The sequence below is a fragment of the Heptranchias perlo genome, chromosome 3 (assembly GCF_035084215.1).
Source record: "Heptranchias perlo isolate sHepPer1 chromosome 3, sHepPer1.hap1, whole genome shotgun sequence".
NCBI lineage: Eukaryota > Metazoa > Chordata > Chondrichthyes > Hexanchiformes > Hexanchidae > Heptranchias > Heptranchias perlo.
This window is the reverse complement of record NC_090327.1, coordinates 62,912,113-62,937,959: the sequence shown is the minus strand read 5'-3', so window position 1 is coordinate 62,937,959 and position 25,847 is coordinate 62,912,113. Positions and strand designations below refer to the sequence as shown.

Sequence of the window (25,847 nt, the reverse complement as noted above, 5' to 3'; positions counted from 1 at the left end):
CCCCCTCATCCCAGGAATCAGTCGAGTGAACCTTCTCTGAACTGCCTCTAAAGCAATTATGTCCTTTCTTAAATAAGGAGACCAAAACTGTGCACAGTATTCTAGATGTGGTCTCACCAATGTCCTGTACAACTGTAGCAAAACATCTCTACTTTTATATTCCATTCCCCTTGCAATAAATGACAACATTCCATTTGCCTTCCTAATCACTTGCTGTACCTGCATAGTAACTTTTTGTGATTCATAGGAACAGAGGAACAGGAGTAGGCCATTCAGCCCCTCGTGCCTGCTCCGCCATTTGATAAGATCATGGCTGATCGATGATCTAACTCCATATACCTGCCTTTGGCCCATATCACTTAATATCTTTGGTTGCCAAAAAGCTATCTATCTCAGATTTAAATTTAGCAATTGAGCTAGTATCAATTGCCGTTTGCAGAAGAGAGTTCCAAACTTCTACAACCCTTTGTGTGTAGAAATGTTTTCTAATCTCGCTCCTGAAAGATCTGGCTCTAATTTTTAGACTGTGCCCCCTACTCCTAGAATCCCCAACCAACGGAAATAGTTTCTCTCTATCCACCCTATCTGTTCCCCTTAATATCTTATAAACTTCGATCAGATCACCCCTTAACCTTCGAAACTCCAGAGAATACAACCCCAATTTGTGTAATCTCTCCTCGTAACTTAACCCTTGAAGTCCAGGTATCATTCTAGTATACCTACGCTGCACTCCCTCCAAGGTCAATATGTTGTTCCGAAGGTGCGGTGCCCAGAATTGCTCTCAGTATTCCAGGTGCGGTCCAACCAGGGTTTTGTATAGCTGCAGCATAACTTCTGCCCCCTTGTACTCTAGTCCTCTAGATATAAAGGCCAGCATTCCATTAGCCTTCTTGATTATTTTCTGCACCTGTTCATGACACTTCAATGATCTATGTACCTTAACCCCGAAGTCCCTTTGGACATCCACTGTTTTTAACTTTTTACTATTTAGAAAGTACCCTGTTCTATCCTTTTTTGACCTAAAGTGGATGACCTCACATTTGTTTACATTGAATTCCATTTGCCACAGTTTTGTCCATTCGCCTAATCTATCAATATCGCTTTGTAATTTTATGTTTTCAACTACACTGCCTACAATGCCACCAATCTTTGTGTCATCGGCAAACTTAGATATGAGACTTTCTATGCCTTCATCTAAGTCATTAATAAATATTGTGAATAATTGAGGCCCCAAGACAAATCCCTGCGGGACTCCACTAGTCACATCCTGCCAATGTGAGTACCTTCCCATTATCCCTACTCTCTGTTGCCTTTCGCTCAGCCAACTTCCTAACCAAGTCCGTACTTTTCCCTCGATTCCATGGGCTTCTATCTTAGCCAACAGTCTCTTATGTGGGACCTTATCAAATGCCTTCTGGAAGTCCATATAAATAACATCCATTGACATTCCCCTCTCCACTACTTTAGTCACCTCTTCAAAAAATTCAATCAGGTTTGTCAGGCACGACCTACTTTTCGCAAATCCACGCTGGCTCTCTCTGATTAACTGAAAATTCTCGAGGTGTTCAGTCACCCTATCCTTAATTATAGACTCCAGCATTTTCCCCACAACAGATGTTAGGCTAACTGGTCTATAATTCCCCGGTTTCCCTCTCTCTCCTTTCTTAAAAAGCAGAGTGACATGTGCAATTTTCCAATCTAGAGGGACAGTTCCTGAATCTAGAGAACTTTGAAAGATTATAGTTAGGGTATCTGCAATGTGCTCACCTACTTCCTTTAAAACCCTGGGATGGAAACCATCTGGTCCTGGGGATTTGTCACTCTTTAGTGGTATTATTTTCTTCATTACTGTTGCTTTACTTATGTTAATTTTATCGAGTCCCTGTCCCTGATTCAATATAAGTTTTCTTGGGATTTCCGGCATGCTATCCTCTTTTTCGACTGGAAATACTGACGCAAAGTAATTGTTCAACATGTCCGCCATTTCCCCATTGTCAATGACAATATCCCCACTTTCAGTTTTTAAGGGGCCAACACTGCTCCTGACCACCCTCTTTTTCCTAATATAATTATAAAAGTTCTTCGTATTGGTTTTGATATCCCTTGCAAGTTTCTTTTCATACTCTCTTTTTGTAGCTCTTACTATCTGTTTTGTGACCCTTTGTTGATCTTTGTATCTTTCCCATTCGCCAGGATCTGTGCCATTTTTTGCCTTTTTGTATGCCCTTTCCTTATGTCTTATACTGTCCCTTACCTCTTTAGTTGTCCATGGCTGTTTTTTTTTGGCAAGTAGAGTTCTTGCCCCTCAGGGGTATAAACCGATTCTGTATCACGTTAAATGTTTCTTTAAACATTTCCCACTGATCATCAGTCGTTTTACCCATTAACAGATTTGCCCAGTTTACTGTGGACAGTCTCTGTCTCATCCCATTGAAGTCGGCCTTACCCAAGTCTAGAATCTTAGCAGCTGATTCACTTTTTTCCCTTTCAAACACTACATTGAACTCGATCATGTTATTATCACTATTGGATAGATGTTCACGCACAGTTAAGCTGTTAACTAAATCTGGTTCATTACTCATTACTAAATCTAGTATGGCTTGCCCCCTTGTTGCCTCTAGGACATGTACAAGGACACCCAGATCCCTCTCTACCTCAGGATTCTGCAATTTCTCCCCATTTAAATAATATACTGCTTTTCTATTCCTCCTGCCAAAGTGGACAAGTTCACATTTTCCCACATTATACTCCATCTGCCAATTTTTTGCCTACTCATTTAAACTATCTATATCCCTTTGCAGACTCCTTATGTCCTCTTCACAACTTACTTTCCTACCTACCTTTGTGTCATCAGCAAATTTAGCAACCAGACATTCAGTCCCATCATCCAAGTCATTGATATAGATTGTAAATAGTTGAGGCCCTAGCACTGATTCCTGTGGTACTCCACTCATTACATCTTGCCAACCTGAAAATGACCCATTTTTGCCTACTCTCTGTTTCCTGTTAGCTAACCAATCCTTTATCCATGCTGATATGTTACCCCCTATATCACAAGCTCTTATTTTGTGTAGTAGCCTTTGATGTGGCACCTTGTCAAATGCCTTCTGGAAATCCAAGTGCATCACATCCACAGGATTCCCTTCATCCACATTGCTTGTTACTTCCTCAAAGAACTCTAATAAATTAGTCAAACACAATTTCCCTTTCACAAAGCCGTGTTGACTCTGCCTGATTGCATTGAGATTTTCTAAGTGCCCTGCTATAACCACCTTGATAATAGATTTTAGCATCTTCCCTATAACATATGTTAAGCTAACTGGCCTGTAGTTTCCTGCTTTCTGTCTCCCTTCTTTCTTGAATAGAGGAGTTACATTTGCTATTTTCCAATCTGATGGGACCCTTCCAGAATCTCGGGAATTTTGGAAAATTAATGCCAATGCATCTACTATCGCTTCAGCCACCTCTTTTAAGACCCTAGGATGAACTCCGTCAGGATCTGGTGACTTGTCAGCTTTTAGTTCTAATATTTTTTTCAGAACCCTTTCCCTAGTGATTGTAAATTTTTTAAGTTCCTCCCTCCCTTTCACCTCTTGATTCACAGTTATTTCTGGCATGTTATTTGTATCCTCTACAGTGAAGACGGACGCAAAATATCTGTTCAGTTCATCCGCCATTTCCTTATTCTGCATTATTAATTCCCCAGACTCACTCTCTAGAGGACCAATTCTCACTTTACTTACTCTTTTCCTTTTTAAATACTTGTAGAAACTCTTACTATCTGTTTTTATATTTCTACATAGCTTTCTCTCATACTCTAATTTCTCCCTCCTTATTATTCTTTTAGTCATTCATTGCTGTTTTTTATATTCTGCCCAATCTTCTGACCTGCCACTAATCTTCGTGGAATTGTGTGCTTTTTCCTTCAATTTGATACTCCCTTTAACTTCCTTAGTTAGCCACAGATGGTACGTCCTTCCCCTAGAGTCTTTCTTTCTCACAGGAATATATCTTTGCTGAGTGTTATGAAATATCTCATTAAATTTCTGCCACTGCATCTCTACTGATCTGTCCCTTAACTTAATTTCCCAGTTCACTTTAGCCAGCTCTGTCTTCATGCCCTCATAATTGTCCTTATTTAAGTTTAAAACACTAATCTTAGACTTACTCTTCTCTCCCTCAAACTGAATGCAAAATTCAATCATATGGTGATCACTGCTACCTAGAGGCTCCTTTACAATGAGGTCATTAATTAATCCTCTCTCATTACACATTACCAGATCTAGAATAACCTGCTCTCTGGTTGGCTCTCGAACGTGCTGCTCTAAGAAACTGTCCCGAAAGCATTCTATTAACTCATTTTCCAGGCTACCTTTGCCAATCAGATTCTTCGAATCTATATGTAGATTAAAATCACCCATGAATATCGCTGTTCCTTTCTCACAAGCCCCCATTATTTCTTCCTATATACCCTGTCCTACAGTGTGATTACTGTTAGGGGGCCTATGAACTACCCCCACAAGTGACTTCTTGCCTTTCCTATTTCTTATCTCTACCTAAACTGATTCTACATCTTGGTCTTTAGAGCTAAGGTCATTTCTCTCTATTATACTCATGTCACCCTTAATTAACAGAGCTATCCCTCCATCTTTTCCTAGCTTCCTGTCCTTCCAAAATACCAAGTACCTTTGAATATTCAGGTTCCAGCCTTTGTCATCTTGCAGCCATAAATCACTGAAAGCTAGTGCACAGGTACAAAAAGTAATCAAAAAGGGGTAATGGAATATTGGCCTTTATCTCACAGTTATGCATCAGTTGTATAGTCTCCATCTGGAGTACTGCATTCAGTTTTTGGCACCGCACCTCAGGAAGGATATATTGGCCTTGGGTTAGGTACAGTGCAGATTCACAAGAATGATACCAGGACTTAAAGGGTTAAATTGTGATGACAGGTTTTATAAACTTAGTTTGTATTCCCTTGAGTATAGAAGTTTGAGTGATAATCTAATTGAGGTGTTTAAAATGATAAAAGGATTCAATAGGGTCGATCAAATGGGGGAATCTAGAACAAGGGGGCACAATCTTAAAATTAGAGCTAGGCTATTCAGGGGTGAGGTCAGGAAGCAGTTTTCACATAAATGGTAGTGGAAATCTGGAATTCTCTCCCCCAAAAAGCTGTGGATGCTGGGTCAATTGAAATTTTTAAGACTGAGGTCGACAGATTTTTTATTAGGTAAGGTTATCAAGGGATATGGATCATAGGCAGGTATATGGAGTTGAGTTACAGATGATCTCACTGAATGGCAGAATAGGCACGAGGGGCTGACTGACCTACTTCTGTTCCTATGTTCCTATTGTGGAGGGCTGCACAATTCATATCCTTCCAAATAGATGCAGACAAAGAAAGAGAGCTATCCAGTTCTACGGACTGGCAGGATTCCCGCAGATGCAAGGAGCAATTGATGGAGCACGTGGCACTCAAAGCCCCATATAACAATTGCCTCAATGTTATGAATAGGAAAACCTTTCACTCTATTAATGTCCAGCAAGTGTGCGATACCAGTCTTGTTATCCTGAACATGAAAGCCAAATTATTCACAATTTCTTTTTAAGCTATGCTCCTCCTTGTAATCATTGTGATCATAAAAATGCTCTGAGCAATGATTACCATAGAGAAGAGTTTTACATTTACTGCTATTTTAATTATACATAATTATAACAATGATTTTCTTGCATTGACTGAAGAACTGCTTCACTGCTGTCTGCTTTACAGGAGGTCAGCTCCCCAGTGACAGAAGACATGCAGTGTTACCCACGGGAACACTGAGAATTGTGCAAGTAGCCCCCCATGATCAGGGCCAATATGAATGCCAGGCTATCAATGTCGTGAAAGTTAAACGAGTTCCAGTGCAGCTAAAAGTACAGCCTAAAGGTACACTTCTTTTACACCTGATTTGTTATATTAACATTTGATGTTGTGATTACCATACAAAGCTTAACCGATGGCTGGGGATGTGTTAGGAAGTCACATTCAAGTGGTGTAGATAACACAAACCATTATCACAAATGTTCTGTGTGTTATAATCTTAAAAATAACTGCCTGATATTTTTTTTAATGTAATAGCTTTCTTATTGGAGAGTTAGTGTCAATGGCAGTATTTTCCATTACTGTTGATACTTCAGGTCCCAAATTTCCCTTGAAGTTCCACATTCGATGATGTGAACATAAAATGTTTTACATTAAAGCCCTGAAATTGTGAGACAGTTTCGCTTGACAGGAGTGCAGATTAGAAAGTTATTTGCAAGGGTCAGCACACCTGATTTGCAGCACTCACAATTTTCAATCGTTAATTTAAATGGCTGGAAAATTAGGAGTATTACAAATTGGGTGTGCTGACTTCCACAGTTCCTGGGAGAGGTCCTCGTAAGACTGGTGTGGCCTGTACACACATTGCGGAGGAGGGGGACATACTTGGTGGGCTGCTGTCCTGTGCCATGCTGCTTGATTCTCCTGGCCTGGACACACTGCTGTTGCAACTCGTCCTCCATTATGATGGCATAGGGCGATATGCCCATGGGGAAAGGCATCCCTTGTCCGAAGCTGACAGAAGACCAGCGGGAGCGGACAGCAATCCCGAGTGAGAGCGTGAGTCAGAGGTCTGGCAGATCTTAACTGACGAGCTTCATTTGAATTGTGCCGGTCAGCCGTCTGGCCGTTTCTGGCAGAAAGCTGCAGCTGGCCAATGGGGAAGGATGAATATCAGGGGCTCAGAGGCCATCCATCAGCATCGGAAGACGCCCGGTGTCAGCAAGGTAAGTCCAGGATGGGAATTTTTGTAGGGTCCCATGGCCGGGGTAGCCTGAGGCAGTAGAGGCCTGGACTTGCATCGTTAGTAAAAAAAAATGAGGGAAAGTTTTTTTTTAACTTGCCTTAGCAGGTCTTGTTGGCTTCCTAACAGGAGCTGGTTAAAATTCCACTGGGGTCCCATGTACGCATGGTGTTAAAATTGCAGATCAGTGCACAATTGGATCTCGGCTCCGCAATAAGGTGAGTAAAAGTCCTTCTAAGGGCCACTAGTTTGGCTGCTAAGCAGCTGACGAAACTGACCGCAGCCTGCACGATGCATGCTGTGATCCTGCGCAATCGAATTTTGCAAAGGGCCTAGCACCTGTTTCAGGTTTGTGCCCTGGATGTCTATGGAGTACGTCCAGTGTACTTACGGCGCGGAATGAGTGTACGCATGCACAGCACCGAGTGAAGATAATGTTGACAAACACTAGTTTTCAGTGTTTTATTAACCTCTGTCTTGTTTAAAGACTGCAGCTTACATGTAAACCTGTATATAAACTCCCCCCGCTTAACAGAGAAATAAAATAGTGTATCCACGATTTAATCATCCCCTGTGCTTTAGAGTATTTATAATTCCTGTATATGTTGCAGGGTATTATGATTTTGCTATTTCAGTCTATTATGGATTCCAAGTTCCCTAAAGTTTAAATTGATGACAACTTTGACCGCCTCATGATAAAAATCAATTAAAAAATGAAATCAGTTGTCCTCTGCATACGAACACTGTGCTTGCTGGTTATTTATGCAAAATGTTGGTGTACAGCCAAATACCCAACTGCCCTGTTGGTTGAATGCTTGCCCTTGATTTTGAATTGAATCACTAATTTTGTTGGCTTTTGTCAAAAGACAAATTTGATACATGTCCATGTGGCCCCATGTGTTTCATTTACAATAACGGTTACAAGAATTGCTGCATTATAACAAATGTGTATAAAGGAACAGGAATGTGACAGGGACTTGTGTTTCAAGGAATTGCCCTAACTAATACAAACATTAACAAAATACATGGTTTTTATTATGTATGTTGCAATTGGCCTTTTAAGGGGTGCTGTCTTCTTGGAAAAAGTGCTTGCCAAATTTTTTTATGTTTGACGAGAAAAGCAAGAATAGCTGTGCATTATTCTTATTATGACCCATCACTGGAAAGAGATGCAATCATCCACTTCATTATTGATTTGAATTAATGCGTTGTGTATTTGTAAGCAAATAGAAAAAGGTTTGGCAAACAAGGTTTTTCATGAAGTTAGTATCCCTTTAAATTTGGATTTTTTTTGGGGGGAGGGTCAATTGATTTAATAACATTTAAAATATATGTGAAATCAAGTGACCTTTTTATGCTGTTGTGAAATCAATGTGTGAACCACGTGGTGAAATCAGGAAGGTTCCAAGTTCTTCATTCATCTGTGTAGAGTTAGGAATTTCAGGGGGGACAATGGAGTGGGCATTGCAGTTGATATGAGCAAGTAAGGGAAGGGAAAAACAATTGGGGTTCCCACTCCGGTTTGTTATTCAGTGACCGTTGCTGGAAACATAGAAACATAGAAAATAGGAGCAAGAGTAGGCCATTCGGCCCTTCGGGCCTGCTCCGCCATTCAAAATGATCATGGCTGATCGTCTAACTCAGTACCCTGTTCCCGCTTTTTCCCCATATCCCTTGATCCCTTTAGCATTAAGAAATATATCTAGCTCCTTCTTGAATACATCTAATGACTTGGCCTCCACAGCCTTCTGTGGTAGAGAATTCCACAGGTTCACCACCTCTGAGTGAAGAAATTTCTCCTCATCTCGATTCTAAATGGCATACTCCGTATCCTGAGACTGTGACACCTGGTTCTGAACTCCCCAGCCATCGGGAACATCCTCCCTGCATCTAGTCTGTCTAGTCCTGTTAGAATTTTATATGTTTCGTTGAGATCACATCTCATTCTTCTAAACTCTCGTGAATATAGGCCTAGTCGATCCAATCTCTCCTCATACGTCAATCCTGCCATCCCAGGAATCAGTCTGGTAAACCTTTGTTGCACTCCCTCCATGGCAAGGATATCCTTCCTCAGATAAGGAGACCAAAACTGCACGCAATACTCCAGATGTTATCTCACCATGGCCCTGTATAACTGCAGTAAGCCCCTATTCTTTAATAGTTGCCTGCGCTGACACCTGGACAAGGTAGTGAAGGGTGGTCACTGCCAGTAGAATCGTGCCACACCATGAATCGCTGCCTTCAGAAGAGCAGTGTCAAAAAAAAGGGCAAAAAGAAGTGAATAAATTGGAATCTGTTTGATAATAGCATGGATGATTATAGGGATAACTATAGAGAGATAAACAAATAATCCGGCAAACATGATGGTCCCCACCTTGCTGGAATCAAGAAATTTTCATTTGTGGAAATCAAGGTGAACTGTGAAATGTAAGGATAGCTAGATTAATACTGTATCTGCAACAACAGCACAAAAATCAGGTCCATTTCCACATCTTGTCTGAAGTTCTAACAATGCATTATCAATTGTAATCAGTGATCCCAGTGTTTACTGATGTGCCACGGGATATCACCGCCGAGGTTGGTCAGGATGTAGAGATACCCTGCAGTGCTCAAGGAGAGCCACATCCTACAATCACCTGGAATAAGGTAAGGGGGAAAATAAAGGGGAATAAATACATTCGGACGATAGGAGTAATGGATTTTTTTTCTGACCTTTTAATCTAAAGAATGCCATTGGTAGAATATAAAAACCTGAACTTTCTACTTCGGCCAAGGTGATATTGGATTGGCTAAGCCTCTGAATGATATTTTTGAACTAGTCACTAGGAAATATGAGCAAATGGCCCAAGTTGACTTCCTCTCTAACTTTCAATTCCTTACTCCTTGTGGGGATGCACCTGGAATCCATTCAACATTTTCTTGATGCTCATGGATCAAACTGTGAACGTGCCATATCGTCACATTGGGAATCTTAAACAGAAACATGCTCACTCGCAGTGTTCCTTTAGAAAATGCTCCTCCACTATGCTACTTGAAGGTCACAACTTTGCAGACATTTAAAATAAGTGTTTTTTGGTGATACTTTGAAGGACTTGCATGTCCTCTGCCATCTTTAATTCTCCAAACATTCAAGCTAAAACTTACTAACAGGACCACTGTTACATTTTGAAGATGTTTTTCTACCCTTCTTTAGATTTTATGGCTTTTGTATTTTAGGTTACTCTCATAGGTGATTCCCAACTCCCTGTAACTTTCAGAGTATCTTCATAAGCCTTAATATTTAAGTAAGCTATCAGTAGCGTGCTGTCAGAATAACAAACAAAATTTGTGCCTGGGAATAAGCATACTCCAGGTGCATTCCACAGGAAAATCGGGCCCATATGATCTTACATCCAGTGTGCATCTGTGATACTCCAGATCTCACAGTTCAAAATGCCAGAAGTATTCATAAAAGGAAAGGCATGCTGTTTTGTTCTGACTGTAAACCAGAAATTTACAAGTGCATGGCAGTTTGCAAGCTTCCCTCCCCAAAGATCAATTAAACTGTGATTGATTTCATGTCCTTTTTATACACCTCGCCACATGGAGTACCTGAGTAGTGACCTTAAAGAGACAGACTAGCCTACTAACTAATTACAGCCATGCTTCAGACTCAGACAACTCATGAACAATACCATGGGAGATCTGCTGGTACTTAGTACCACTAGTGTGGCACCAAGGAGCCCAAGTAAAATTGAAGTCAATGGGAATCAGGGGGAGAACTCTCCAGTGGCTGGAGACATACCTAGCACAAAGGAAGATGGTAGTGGTTGTTGGAGGCCAATCATCTCAGCCCCAGGACATTGCTGCAGGAGTTTCTCAGGGCAGTGTCCTAGGCCCAACCATCTTCAGCTGCTCCATCAATGACCTTCCCTCCAGCATAAGGTCAGAAATGGGGATGTTCGCTGATGATTGCACAGTGTTCAGTTCCATTCGCAACCCCTCAGATAATGAAGCAGTCCGTGCCCGCATGCAGCAAGACCTGGACAACATCCAGGCTTGGGCTCATAAGTGGCAAGTAACATTCGCGCCAGACAAGTGCCAGGCAATGACCATCTCCAACAAGAGAGAGTCTAACCACCTCCCCTTGACATTCAACGGCATTACCATCGCCGAATCCCCCACCATCAACATCCTGGGGGTCACCATTGACCAGAAACTTAACTGGACCAGCCATATAAATACTGTGGCTGCAAGAGCAGGTCAGAGGCTGGGTATTCTGCAGCGAGTGACTCACCTCCTGACTCTCCAAAGCCTTTCCACCATCTACAAGGCACAAGTCAGGAGTGTGATGGAATACTCTCCACTTGCCTGGACGAGTGCAGCTCCAGCAACACTCAAGAAGCTCAACACCATCCAGGACAAAGCAGCCTGCTTGATTGGCACCCCATCCACCACCCTAAACATTCACTCTCTTCACCACTGGCGCACTGTGGCTGCAGTGTGTACCATCCACAGGATGCACTGCAGCAACTCGCCAAGGCTTCTTCGACAGCACCTCCCAAACCCGCGACCTATACCAATGACAAGGGCAGCAGGCACATGGGAACAACACCACTTGCACGTTCCCCTCCAAGTCACATACCATCCTGACTTGGAAATATATCGCCGTTCCTTCATCGTCGCTGGGTCAAAATCCTGGAACTCCCTTCCTAACAGCACTGTGGAAGAACCTTCAACACACGGACTGCAGCGGTTCAAGAAGGCGGCTCACCACCACCTTCTCAAAGGCAATTAGGGATGGGCAATAAATGCTGGCCTTGCCAGCGACGCCCACATCCCATGAACGAATAAAAAAAAACTTTAAAAGAATCTTGGAAAAATGGGCTGGATTTTCCTTTTGGTGGTTTCACCACTTGCCAACCCAATCCTGCTATGACCCAAATCCATTTTTCTTGGTTATCTATGCAGGGTGGGAGCTCCACCACCAAGAGAAAGCTTGCTGCTACAAGGAAGCAAAATTCTGCTGTGCTGCAGTGGGATAGGCTCTGTGGCACTTGAAGATCCCTGCAGCCTTTCCATGAACTGACGGCCTTCAACAAAGAGCTAAGGGGCTTTGAGGGAGGCAAAGGAGCTCACTATTAGTCTGTTTCCCACCAACATTTTATTAATTTGTTCATGGGATGTGGGTGTCGTTGGCGAGGCCAGCATTTATTGCCCATCCCTAATTGCCCTTGAGAAGGTGGTGGTGAGCCGCCTTCTTGAACAACTGAGTGACTTGCTAGGTCATTTCAGAGGGCAATTAAGAATCAACCACATTGCTGTGGGTCTGGAGTCACATATAGGTCAGACTGGGTAAGGATGGCAGGTTTCCGTCCCTAAAGGGCATTAGTGAACCAGTTGGGTTTTTACGACAATCCGGTAGTTTCATGGCCACCATCACTGATACTAGTTTTTTTTTATTCCAGATTTTTATTTAATTAATTGAATTTAAATTCCCCAGCTGCCGTGGCGGAATTTGAACTCATAACTCCGGAATATTTGTCCAGACCTCTGGATTACTATTGCAGTCCATTACTAACCACTATACTACTGTACCGACTCCAGAGAGGGCTTGCTGCTGCTGTTGCAGAGTGCACTGCCACCACTCTCCTGGCGGTCCCTGAAGTTAGCGATGGCAGTGGCGGTACAGAGGGAAATTGGGTACCTGAGTCCCGCCTCCACAACGTCATTTACATGTAGTGTGGCAATCTGGGCTCAGGTAGCCCACTACCTACAGTGGGGGAGGGAAGGAACTTCGGGTCAGTGAGGATAAGGGCGGGGATGCATTAGTAGGTCTGTCAGTCTGATTTTCTTCTGCTATACCACCCAACTTTCGGTGGTAGAATGGAGGAAAATCCAGCCCAACATTTACCAACAAGGAGGAACTCCACACGGGAGAGCACTTATCCGTGATTTCCCTTAAAATGGGTGCCTAAGAAGGACCATTTGTTGCTGCTTCAGAAATAAACAACTTTAAATGTTCTGTTCCTTGTTTGTTTTGACATACACATGATTTTGTTGCCAGAAGCTATCCTTGGTAATAGAAGAACTTTTTCCTTCTTTTATGAAACTTAATTCTGTGGGGGAAAAATTGGTCTTCTACTGAGAAAAAGAGCTTCATGAAAATATAAGATTTGTTTCAGAAATATGCTTTAACATTGCCTCAGAAATGAATATGTTTATTGAACAGGATGGAGTTCAAATTACAGAAAGTGGAAAGTTCCATGTTAAATCAGAGGGAACACTTGCCATCAGGGACATTGGTCAGGCAGATGAAGGAAGATATGAATGTGCTGCACGGAACATGATTGGCCAAGCAACTACAAATATGCTGCTAAGTGTGACTGGTAAGTGCTTTCTTTTTCATTAGTACATCTATTTGATCTCATAGATTAATTCATTTTATTTATTGTTCTAATGTTGTTATGGTTTTGCCATATGAATCTGTTGAGATATCTGCAGACGTATGTTGGTATTTACTATGGATTTCTGTTCATAATTTATCTATGCAGTGAGGTTTTCAGTTTCTGTATGGGATACAGATCTTTTGAAAGTTTATTTTTGGTTGTATTTTTCCCCCCAAGTATGGTTGGAGTCCTGTAGTTATAGCTACAGTGGCCTGAGCAGACTGCTTTTTGTCAATAGTGGAGATAAGAGCAGCTTCCATTTGGCTTTGTCTGTTACTGGTAGAAGCTAGAGTATCAGGTAAGTGGTTAGTGTGGCTGCAATCCCATTTCTTTGTTTGAGCCTCAGGGTAAGGGTAAAAAGCAAGCATGCCAGTATTGTGGATTTATCCTGCTCACCTGAACATTTGCGTGAACATCTATCCAATAGCAATCATAACATGATCGAGTTCAAGGTAGTGTTTGAAAGGGAAAAAAGTGAATCAGCTGCTAAGATTCTAGACTTGGGTAAGGCCAACTTCAATGGGATGAGACAGAGACTGTCCACAGTAAACTGGGCAAATCTGTTAATGGGTAAAATGACTGATGATCAGTGGGAAATGTTTAAAGAAACATTTACCGTGATACAGAATCGGTTTATACCCCTGAGGGGCAAGAACTCTACTTGCCAAAAAAAACAGCCATGGACAACTAAAGAGGTAAGGGACAGTATAAGACATAAGGAAAGGGCATACAAAAAGGCAAAAAATGGCACAGATCCTGGCGAATGGGAAAGATACAAAGATCAACAAAGGGTCACAAAACAGATAGTAAGAGCTACAAAAAGAGAGTATGAAAAGAAACTCACAAGGGATATCAAAACCAATACGAAGAACTTTTATATTTATATTAGGAAAAAGAGGGTGGTCAGGAGCAGTGTTGGCCCCTTAAAAACTGAAAGTGGGGATATTGTCATTGACAATGGGGAAATGGCGGACATGTTGAACAATTACTTTGCGTCAGTATTTACAGTAGAAAAAGAGGATTGCATGCCGGAAATCCCAAGAAAACTAATATTGAATCGGGGCAGGGACTCAATAAAATTAACATAAGTAAAACAACAGTAATGAAGAAAATAATAGCACTAAAGAGTTACAAATCCCCAGGACCACATGGTTTCCATCCCAGGGTTTTAAAGGAAGTAGGTGAGCAGATTGCAGATGCCCTAACTATAATCTTTCAAAGTTCTCTAGATTCAGGAACTGTCCCTCTAGATTGGAAAATTGCACATGTCACTCCATTTTTAAGAAAGGAGAGAGAGGGAAACCAGGGAATTATAGACCAGTTAGCCTAACATCTGTTGTGGGGAAAATGCTGGAGTCTATAATTAAGGATAGGGTGACTGAACATCTCGAGAATTTTCAGTAAATCAGAGAGAGCCAGCATGGATTTGTGAAAGGTAGGTCGTGCCTGACAAACCTGATTGAATTTTTTGAAGAGGTGACTAAAGTAGTGGAGAGGGGAATGTCAATGGATGTTATTTATATGGACTTCCAGAAGGCATTTAATAAGGTCTCACATAAGAGACTGTTAGCTAAGTTAGAAGCCCATGGAATCGAGGGAAAAGTACGGACTTGGTTAGGAAGTTGGCTGAGCGAAAGGCGACAGAGAGTAGGGATAATGGGAAGGTACTCATATTGGCAGGATGTGACTAGTGGAGTCCCACAGGAATCTGTCTTGGGGCCTCAATTATTCACAATATTTATTAACGACTTAGATGAAGGCATAGAAAGTCTCATATCTAAGTTTGCCGATGACACAAAGCATTGTAAGCAGTGTAGATGAAAACATAAAATTACAAAGAGATATTGATAGATTAGGTGAATAGGCAAAACTGTGGCAAATGTGAGGTCATCCACTTTGGATCAAAAAAGGATAGAACAGGGTACTTTCTAAATGGTAAAAAATTAAAAACAGTGGATGTCCAAAGGGACTTAAGGGTTCAGGTACATAGATCATTGAAGTGTCATCAACAGGTGCAGAAAATAATCAAGAAGGCAAATGGAATGTTGGCCTTTATATCTAGAGGACTAGAGTACAAGGGGGCAGAAGTTATGCTGCAGCTATACAAAACCCTGGTTAGACCGCACCTGGAGTACTGTGCGCAGTTCTGGGCACCGCACCTTCGGAAGGACATATTGGCCTTGGAGGGAGTGCAGCGTAGGTTGACTAAAATGATACCCGGACTTCAAGGGTTAAGTTACAAAGAAAGATTACACAAATTGGGGTTGTATTCTCTGGAGTTTCGAAGGTTAAGGGGTGATCTGATCGAAGTTTATAAGATATTAAGGGGAACAGATAGGGTGGATAGAGAGAAACTATTTCTGCTGGTTGGGGATTCTAGGAGTAGGGGGCACAGTCTAAAAATTAGAGCCAGACCTTTCAGGAGTGAGATTCGAAAATATTTCTACACACAAAGGGTGGTAGAAGTTTGGAACTCTCTTCCACAAACGGCAATTGATACAAGCTCAATTGCTAAATTTAAATGTGAGATAGATAGCTTTTTGGCAACCAAAGGTATTAAGTGATATGGGCCAAAGGCAGGTATATGGAGTTAGTTCACAGATCAGCCATGATCTTATCAAATGGCGGAGCAGGCTCGAGGGGCTGAATGGTCTACTCCTGTTCCTATATTCCTATGTTCCTATTAATGTGCGAAGTGTTACCATCAGGAGCAGCTTTCCCACACACTGCTAATGAAATATCTGACCTCGTATGAGTATGCTAAGTTTGAACTTTCTATTGAAGAGCAAAGTGTTTAGTTGCTTTTCTATGACTGTATCCTTCAGATTTTTCGACTTGTTTTTTTCTTCCTCTCAGTTCCAGAGAGGGGTCGGACTGGTGACAACTTTGTTGAGTCTTCCATTCGTGAAGCTATTAATAGCGTTGACAGTGCAATTAACTCCACACGCAAGAAATTATTTAACAAGTAAGATATTTTTCCTTTTCCAACTTTCTTCCCACTCCCCCTCCTCCTTATTGTCTTGAAGGTGTTGACTTCTTCCTGGATATGATTCCATGGATGGTGGACATCCACTGTGCAATGACGGTGAGTATCAGCAGGCTATTTAACTGTGGGGGCTTTCACAGGTGAGCCCGATCCTATTTTCTATTATCACCAGACAGCCACACACATAATCTTCCAGCAGCAGTCATTGGATAGCTATTGGAAATAGGAACCATGTCTATTTTTATCTTAATCCAAGGCATTGAGGCCAATTGCAGCATCCTTATTGATGCCTTGGCTGAGATCAGTTAACTCAGCACAGACCAGAAATCAAACGTTGGTGTTCTGCATAGCTCGGTAATTCACTGGGTGAATGAAACAAAGTAATTTGATAAAAGTATGTGCAATAAAACTCAAAAACATTTGGGAAAATAAAACTCTGTTATAAAATGTATTATTGTACTTTTTAAGGTGCATATATTTATCTAGTTGACATAAATTGGTTCCATGAATCAGCTTCTTTTCCTATGTAAGTAAATTGAATTTTATTACTGTTTGACAACTTTATGAATCTCTACTTCACTGGTAAATGATTTTGGTAAATGGAGAGAGTCTGAAGGCTAGCTGTGAGTACAGCTCAGAGATTTATGGGCCCCGATTTTACACACCACTTTCAGCATATCTTTGGCATTGGAATCGAGCTTTAACATTTTGAGGGCTGAAAATTGGGGTGGACCCCTTAATGCAGGTTTCCACCCCCTGTAGGCTGCATTGCTATTTCTAAACCAGTCTGGAACCCTCCGTAATGAATGCAGCAATGCTGCCTAGAACTCATTTTAATAAATAAAAATGACCAGGGTAGAAGTGGATAAAGCCCATGACTTGTGCCGCCAATGCACCAAAGTTAATTTAGAATTCAATTAAAATGGCGTGAGCTGATACCAGCAGAAGTGCTTTACTTTGGAACCTGCAACCTGGGAAAGCTTTGAAGAGTTATTACTTCAGTTACAGGATGGATTATGGAGCTCTTTTTTTTGAGCTGACCTTGGTTTTGACAGCCTGAGGGCCTGTGAGATCACTGGGATATTTTTTCCATATACCCACAGTGAGAGGTTCTGAGTAACAGCTATGGGATTCCGAATGGGCATTCCGCTGTTCTCTATTTTAACGAAAGAGGAGGAGAAGAAGCAGAATAGCATGGAGGAAAGGAAAGCGAGGCAGCTTTTGAGGAGAAAGCAACCTACAAGATATTATCCCTCCCCCCAAAGAATTTACAGGCCATACAGATCTTATAAAGACCTCAGTGAAGAACTCCGCTTGAGTAGAGTACACTTCACCAGAGAAGTGAGAGGAGAATTCTACTAGGAGAATTCTGCATGAAGACCTACAGCCAAGATCATTTGCTTGAACAGCTCGGCCTGTAGTAGTAAAAGTTGCCATGCCACTCAATGTCTACGCAACTTGTTAATTTCAAGCATGTGTCATATCATCCAGGATGCCACACCAGCATGGATGCATCAGGTAAGCGACACATCTTTCAGGGGAGTTGAGGAATTCACCCAGTTTGGGATGACAGCAAGGCAGCAGTGTGATAAGCCCATCCAGTTTAATCACGTTGTTAGGTTGCTCAAAGCACAGGGTGCAATTGGTGGTACATATGTTGTGCTTTGTAAACATAAGAACATAAGAAATAGGAGCAGGAGTAGGCCAATCGGCCCCTCGAGCCTGCTCCGCCATTCAATAAGATCATGGCTGATCTGATCCTAACCTCAAATCTAAAGAACACAAGAAGTAGGAGCAGGACCCGGCCACTCAGCCCCTGGGCCCGCTCCGCCACCCACAGGGCATTGACCGATCCGAACTCAGCTTCATGTCCAATTTCCTGCCCGCTCCCCATAACCCCTAATTCCCTTTACTTCTAGGAAACTGTCTATTTCTGTTTTAAATTGATTTAATGATGTAGCTTCCACAGCTTCCTGGGGCAGCAAATTCCACAGACCTACTACCCTCTGAGTGAAGAAGTTTCTCCTCATCTCAGTTTTGAAAGAGCTTATTCTAAGATTATGCCCCCTAGTTCTAGTTTCACCCATCCTTGGGAACATCCTTACCGCATCCACCCGATCAAGCCCCTTCACAATCTTATATGTTTCAATAAGATCGCCTCTCATTCTTCTGAACTCCAATGAGTAGAGTCCCAATCTACTCAACCTCTCCTCATACGTCCGCCCCCTCATCCCCGGGATTAGCCGAGTGAACCTTCATTGTACTGCCTCGAGAGCAAGTATGTCTTTTCTTAAGTATGGACACCAAAACTGTATGCAGTATTCCAGGTGCGGTCTCACCAATACCTTATATAACTGCAGCAATACCTCCCTGTTTTTATATTCTATCCCCCTAGCAATAAAAGCCAACATTCCGTTGGCCTCTGTAAACCCCTTCAAGTTTTTTTATTAAAAAAAGCTACCACTCGCTGAACGTCCAAACTGTGCGTGACCAGTTGCAAAGAATCCTCCAAGTCAATGCCACATTTCCTGAAAGTTGGCTCGATGCCTTCAGCCTCAGGAATTCTGCCTCCCCTGAGCTCTTCAAGGAAAATAGTCAAGTAACTGGTTTGCTTGTGGGTGAAAACACGTGGATAATGACCCCTCTATGCCGAGAGAAAAATTAGTCCTGCAGTCATTCAAATATGTGGCACAATTGAAGGTGCGACTGGTCTGCATCTTTCCACGGGGTTTTGCTGCAAGGTCATTGATCAACCAGTTCTTCCTCAGAGACTTGAGTGTGGGACCCACAGCTGGCAAGGAAGAAAGGGAGAGCATGGTGACTGTCTTACCTTTGCTGTTCTGCTCAGTTCATTGATTTTTTTTTGCGGCACTCTTCCACTGTCCTGGGCACTATGGATGTGGCACTCAATGCCCCTGCTACCTCCATCCTCGCCTGCCTCCTGGCTGCACATGAAAGCTGGAATGTGGGGGAGCTGAGGAGCTGATCATACCTTCCCTCTATCTCATCCGGGAGGAACTGCAAAGTTGAAGGCCCTCTTCCTGGCAGCCTTCTCCTGTGAATCACTCATTTGTGAGAAGGGAAAGATTTGAGACAATATAATGTAAGTGATGGGATACACTTTGGGAGGAACAGCATGGAAAGGCAGTATAATCTAAATAGTACTATTTTGAGGGTGTGTAAGAGCAAAGGGACCTGGGGGTACATATTAACAAATTTTTGAAGGTGGCAGGGCAAATTGATAAATTAGATAAGAAAGTATATGGGATACTTGGCTTTGTAAATAGGTGTATTGAATACAAAAATAAGGAAGTCATGCTAAATGTTTAGAAATCACTGGTTAGGCCTCAGCTGGAGTATTGTGTACAATTCTGGGCACCACACTTTAGGAAGGATGTCAAAGCCTTGCAGAGGGTACAAAGGAGGTTAACCAGGCTGATATCAGGGATGAAGGACTTCAGTTATGTGGAGAGATTGGAGAAGCTGGGATTGTTCTCATTGGAGCAGAGAAGGTTAAGAGGAGACCTAATAGAGGTATTCAAAATTATAAGGGGTTTTGATAGAATAAGTAAAACAACTGTTTCCTTCAGCAAGTGGGTCAGTAACCAGGGGTCATGGATTTAAAATAATTGTCAAACTGGAGGGGAAATTAGGAGAATTTTTTTCACACAGAGGATTGTTAGGATCTGGAATGCTTACCTGAAAAGATGGTGGAATCCGATTCCATTGGAACTTTCAAAAGGCAATTGGACATGTACTTGAAGAGGACTAGTTGGAAGGGTTATGGGAAAAATCTGGGATGTGGGACTAAATTGAACAACTCTTTCAAAGAACCGGCATAGGCACAATGGGTCGAATGGCCTCCTCCTATGCTGTAATATTCTATGATTCTATGAGCAATTTAAATAAATGAATTAAAAATCTTTATGACAGAGAATTGTGTGCTACTTACCTTGCATTCCCCAGCTTTACTCCGAACAGAAAGAATTCTCCCGCTTTAACAATTCTCCACCCTAACACCTTGAGGCCCCATTGGTTCTGTTCCAATTTTGTTCAAATCACGCTGGCCAATTACGCTGCTTTGCGTCCATTTATGTTCCGGCATTTGCTAATGAGATTGGCAAGAAATTTGAGCGTAACTTGACATCGGCAGAATGGGCGTAATTTCAAGTCCAACTTCTGGGTTGTGCCTACGCAAGAAATTCCAGGCCTGAATCTTTAAACAGTCAGCTAGAAACCTGCTTATAATGAGATGAGATGAATGTTGAATGCTTGACTATCATGAGGCAATCTGCCCAGCAGCCAAGCTGAGAAAACTCGTATAACTGTGACTCGGAGATTAGCCTTTCTTTAATCATGTGTGCACTTTTCATGACTGCATTCTATTACATTTGATGCCCATCAGATATAGCTATAGCTAGGGTCTCAAAAGGTAAATAAGGAACAGTACTACCCTAATTATCTGCACTCCCATTAAATACATTCTTTTTTATCTTTGAGAATTTTCTGGGGAGTCAGGAGATTAGGTGGTCTGCACAGTAAGGAGCAGGAGAGAGAGGAGCACAGTGATCTGCTTTTCTAGGGGAGTGGAGGAACCTTTTGCATGTGGCTCTCCTTACATTATGTTTGTTCACACATTCTATTGAGTTATTTTTGAACTGACAAAAGATTTGCAAAGAAACAGTATGTAAGGAGAGCAATGCACACGAGTCCTCCAGTCCTCCTGAACAGCTGGTCCGTGCATTCCTTTCTCTTGCTGTTTCCTACACCTTCTCAGTTCCAGAGGAACCTTGATTAACTGCCAGTTTCTGTCATCCACTTGGGGGTGAGGGGAAGAGGGAGGGCTCCAATTCAGCAGGTAGTCAAGGTGCCACCATTCAAGTTTTCTAAATCTAGGTCCTGATTTTAATTCCAGGCTAGTTTTCTGCGGGTAAATTTTGGTTTCAGTTCAAAACTCACCAGCTGCAGCCAAAAACAGGCCCGTGGCATTTTAACTCCTGGGCCTCATTATAATCTCACTGGTGGGTTTCCCACTGATTACCTGACCCAACTGGAAACCTGCCCACCTCCAGGGTGCAAGTTCCGGCAGGTCAGCCAGAGGCCTATATAAAGTGAGGTTACAGTCCCTTGTGGCTTGTTATGTTTGCAAGGTAGTGGAAAAAAAATCTTCTCGGAATTGAGCAAGAGGCAGGCGACAAGGTTCTCAGTAGCCTCCCTGGACGTTGCTTCTGGATGAGGTGAGGGTGAGAAGGGAACTCCTGTTGCCCAGCAGTGCCAGGAGGGTTACCGAACATGTTCTCCATCAGGCATGGAGAGAGATTGCAGAGGTCATCAGCTCCAGGAGTGTCACCCCGAGGACCTCGATTTAGTGCAAGCGGCGCCTCAATTACTTCACTAGAGTAGTAAAGGTCAGTACTGCTCTTCATTTATCCCCTTCTCTCTAGAACACATGGCAGCAGTCCTTCACTCCCCTCCCCCACCACTGTGAACAATTCCTTTCCCTCCATAACTTCCTTCACCAACCAGCACAAGGGCACACGAGACTAACTCTCATTCTAATTTCAAACTCACACTCACCTCTTCCTTGCTCCCTTCACACCAGCCACAAGCAGCATTCTCCTCTCATTTGGCGGCCTTTGCAGAACCAGCACCTTCTCTCAGTACTCCTTCTGCACTTCACACTCCAGACACTTGCTTCCCACTCAGCACCTCCTCATTCTGCTTGCATCTTGCTTCTTCTCCCTCTCAGCGTATGCACTACCAGCACAAGCCCCACACATTTGCATTGTCCTTTCATTAGCCACTCACCAACAAAAGCACAATGGGTTGAGCACGAGGGTATCAAAAGATTTTAGTTCAACCTTCCGTTTGTAAATAAATTCATCACCTTTTTCACATATGGGAGTTTGGTGTCTGGTTACTCTGCAATTCAGAATGTCACTGAAATAGAGGTTGGCAGAATGGTTTCACTGTTCGTTAATGCACAGTGAAGGGAGTGGTGAATGGCTTAACAATGACTGTTAATGCAGAGGGGCTTTTTGTCACATTTCAGGCTGGTGGATTGAGAAGGTTAACAACAGGGCTTCTGTATCAACTGATCCCTGGACTCTTTGGCTGCCCTCATCACCTGCAGTGCTCTAACAGGCCCAGGTGCTGCTTAGCCTGGTTGGTGAGGCTGCTGCTCCCCTTCCTCTAACTGTCCCTTCAACCAGAATACATAAGCAATACCAGGATTCATGACAAGTAGAAAGTTCTTAGTTAGAGTGAGCGAAGCCAAAAAGTGGGAAAATATTTATTTGATAGCTGAGTCTTGGAAATCCAATAAGAACATAAGAAATTGGAGCAGGAGTAGGCCAATCGGCCCCTCGAGCCTGCTCCGCCATTCAATAAGATCATGGCTGATCTGATCCCAACCACAAATCTAAAGAACACAAGAAGTCGGAGCAGGACCCGGCCACATAGCCCCTGGGCCCTCTCCGCCACCCACAGGGCAATGACCGATCCGAACTCAGCTTCATGTCCAATTTCCTGCCCGCTCCCCATAACCCCTAATTCCCTTTACTTCTAGGAAACTGTCTATTTCTGTTTTAAATTTATCTAATGATGTAGCTTCCACAGCTTCCTGGGGCAGCAAATTCCACAGACCTACCACCCTCTGAGTGAAGAAGTTTCTCCTCATCTCAGTTTTGAAGGAGCAGCCCCTTATTCTAAGATTATGCCCCCTAGTTCTAGTTTCACCCATCTTTGGGAACATCCTTACTGCATCCACCCGATCAAGACCCTTCACAATCTTATATGTCTCAATAAGATCGCCTCTCATTCTTCTGAACTCCAATGAGTAGAGTCTGCACCACAAGCATCTCGTGTAGTCTTCTGCCTTCAGGAAAATTCCCCTTTAAATTCTTCAGCAGTTCCGGTCAGTCAGTTTCTGAGGCCAATCCCATGAGGTTTTACTGAGCGAGTTGGCCGATGGGCGGTACCAGTTAAAATAGCTAAAATGGAAGATAGGTGCAGGCCATTCAGTCGCTCGAACCTGTTCCACCATTCAGTCAGATCATGGCTGATCTGTACCTCAACACCATTTACCTGCCTGAGATCCATACCCCTTGGTACCCTCACCTAACAAATATTATACCATGGGACTCTAATTTGCATATATTTATTAGGCACCCGGCTGTTTCCGATGGGCAGGTCAATTTTCATGTTTTTAACTGCTCACCCTTCCCATTCAGGCTGGGTATGTCAGGCTAAAATTGGGGCCCTAATTTTACTTCATAATTAATAGCTTTAATAGTTTTAAAAGTCTGCTCAGTTGGGCCTTTCAAAACAGCCATAGCTACAATGCAAGGAAAAAAAGCTAGAAAAGGTACACATCCCAGCTGAGAAAAGCTTATATATAGGAGCCAGGCAACTCATGGCAGCTGTACCTGTGATGTGTGAATTGTGAAGTGAATCCTGTCATCAAATTGCTGCTGGACTGCAGTTTATTGTAGTAAATGGTTCAAAAATGCCTTTTTACTATATTTAAAATATGCAAAAATGCGCTTCTAAAGGAGTTACATTGTCTAAATGTTATGAACAATTCGACAGTTTTACCTGTGTTACATTGACTTTATTTGCCTTTTCTTGTCCATTTTCTTTCCAGACGCCCTCTCAGTCCGAATGACCTGCTGGCTTTGTTCCGTTATCCACGGGATCCCTTCACTGTGGAGACAGCAAGAGCAGGAGAGATCTTTGAGCGGACCTTGCAGCTGATACAGAACCATGTCAAGCAAGGCTTAACCGTGGACTTCAATGGCATAGGTATGGTCCCAAGTCAAAAGAGAAACTAAATAACCAGAGGTTACCAAACATAACTAAAACGTCCAAAAAGGTAAAACACAATACCAATGAGGATTCTTTTACATTTACAATTATTAAAACAGCATTTTGCTTTTGTTGTTCATTATGTTTGCACCAATCATGACTTTCTCTCAGATTATGTTAAATTGCAATTTATATTCTGCAAATACCACACATACATATTAAAGTGAAAACTAAAATATTTCACGATTATTAGATAGATACAGATGAAGAAGGCTACTCAGGCCATCCTAACTCATCCATCCTAACTTACCCATCCAGAAAACCCTACAATCCCTGATCACAGCAATTGTTTCTTAAATGAATTTATTACCCTATACAGAACTCCATTCCCTATGTTTATCACTCATTCACCTTTTATTGCCAGATGAAAAATGGGTGATAGCGAATCGGCAGCCTGTTGTACACCTCACCTGATTCTCTTTTCCCGGTGATAAAAGTTAAAATTACCCACTTTGTGTGAAGAACTTTCTGACATCAGTCCTAAAAGTGCCTTTCATTAGTTTGAACCTTGTCCTACTGTCATGGTTTCCTTTGAAGTTGTGTTCCACATTTACCTTTACTTGTCTTTTTTATCTCAATAACAAGAGAGAGTCTAACCACCTCCCCTTGACATTCAATGGCATTACCATCGCCGAATCCCCCACCATCAACATCCTGGGGGTCACCATTGACCAGAAACTTAACTGGACCAGCCATATAAATACTGTGGCTACGAGAGCAGGTCAGAGGCTGGGTATTCTGCGGCGAGTGACTCACCTCCTGACTCCCCAAAGCCTTTCCACCATCTACAAGGCACAAGTCAGGAGTGTGATGGAATACACTCCACTTGCCTGGATGAGTGCAGCTCCAACAACACTCAAGAAGCTCGACACCATCCAAGATAAAGCAGCCCGCTTGATTGGCACCCCATCCATCACCCTAAACATTCACTCCCTTCACCACCGGCGCACTGTGGCTGCAGTGTGCACCATCCACAGGATGCACTGCAGCAACTCGCCAAGGCTTCTTCGACAGCACCTCCCAAACCCGCGACCTCTACCACCTAGAAGGACAAGGGCAGCAGGCGCATGGGAACAACACCACCTGCACGTTCCCCTCCAAGTCACACACCATCCCGACTTGGAAATATATCGCCGTTCCTTCATTGTCGCTGGGTCAAAATCCTGGAACTCCCTTCCTAACAGCACTGTGGGAGAACCGTCACCACACGGACTGCAGCGGTTCAAGAAGGCGGCTCACCACCACCTTCTCGAGGACAATTAGGGATGGGCAATAAATGCCGGCCTTGCCAGCGACGCCCACATCCCGTGAACGAATAAAAAAAAATATAACTTTAAATGTGGCATTGCCTGGCAGTTTTCCTCTGTGTGTGTGTGTGTGTATGTTCCCTGGAATTACTTACTCTTAATAGTTTTTCTACTGGAATAAACTAAAACTCAGGATATTTATTTTATCCCCAGGTGCCTCTTTTACAATTTCCATCTATATTCCCAGTTAGGTGCATTCTTCCTATAACCAGTCCCTTTTAGTCATCACAGGCTTCCCCTTAACTTACACTCACTCAGCACTCACGTTCATGGCATATTTTTTACGTTACACACAACTTGTTAGCTTGGCTCAGTCGGTAGTTCAGCTGCAGCTTAAAGATTCCATGGCACTATTCAAAGAAGAGCAGGGAGTTTTCGTGGTGTCCTGGCCAATATTCTTCTGTTAACCAACAGCTTGATATGTATGAAT

At 42.7% G+C, this 25,847-nt stretch overlaps 1 protein-coding gene and 1 long non-coding RNA gene across 2 annotated transcripts in view; one reads left to right on the top strand and one right to left on the bottom strand.

Moving 5' to 3' along the window:
* The window catches only part of LOC137314905 (peroxidasin homolog), a 573,760-nt gene that overhangs the window by 470,163 nt on the left and 77,750 nt on the right, over positions 1–25,847 (top strand). The window contains exons 12-16 of the mRNA XM_067979924.1: positions 5,774–5,932; positions 9,364–9,476; positions 13,042–13,198; positions 16,115–16,223; positions 23,890–24,047. Coding sequence (XP_067836025.1) covers positions 5,774–5,932; positions 9,364–9,476; positions 13,042–13,198; positions 16,115–16,223; positions 23,890–24,047 — 696 coding nt within the window. The remainder of the gene's footprint in view (positions 1–5,773; positions 5,933–9,363; positions 9,477–13,041; positions 13,199–16,114; positions 16,224–23,889; positions 24,048–25,847) is intronic.
* LOC137314921 (uncharacterized) overlaps positions 1–25,847 on the bottom strand; it is a 94,030-nt gene that overhangs the window by 28,538 nt on the left and 39,645 nt on the right. The window contains exon 2 of the long non-coding RNA XR_010961267.1: positions 23,841–23,948. This is a non-coding gene — a long non-coding RNA (uncharacterized lncRNA). The remainder of the gene's footprint in view (positions 1–23,840; positions 23,949–25,847) is intronic.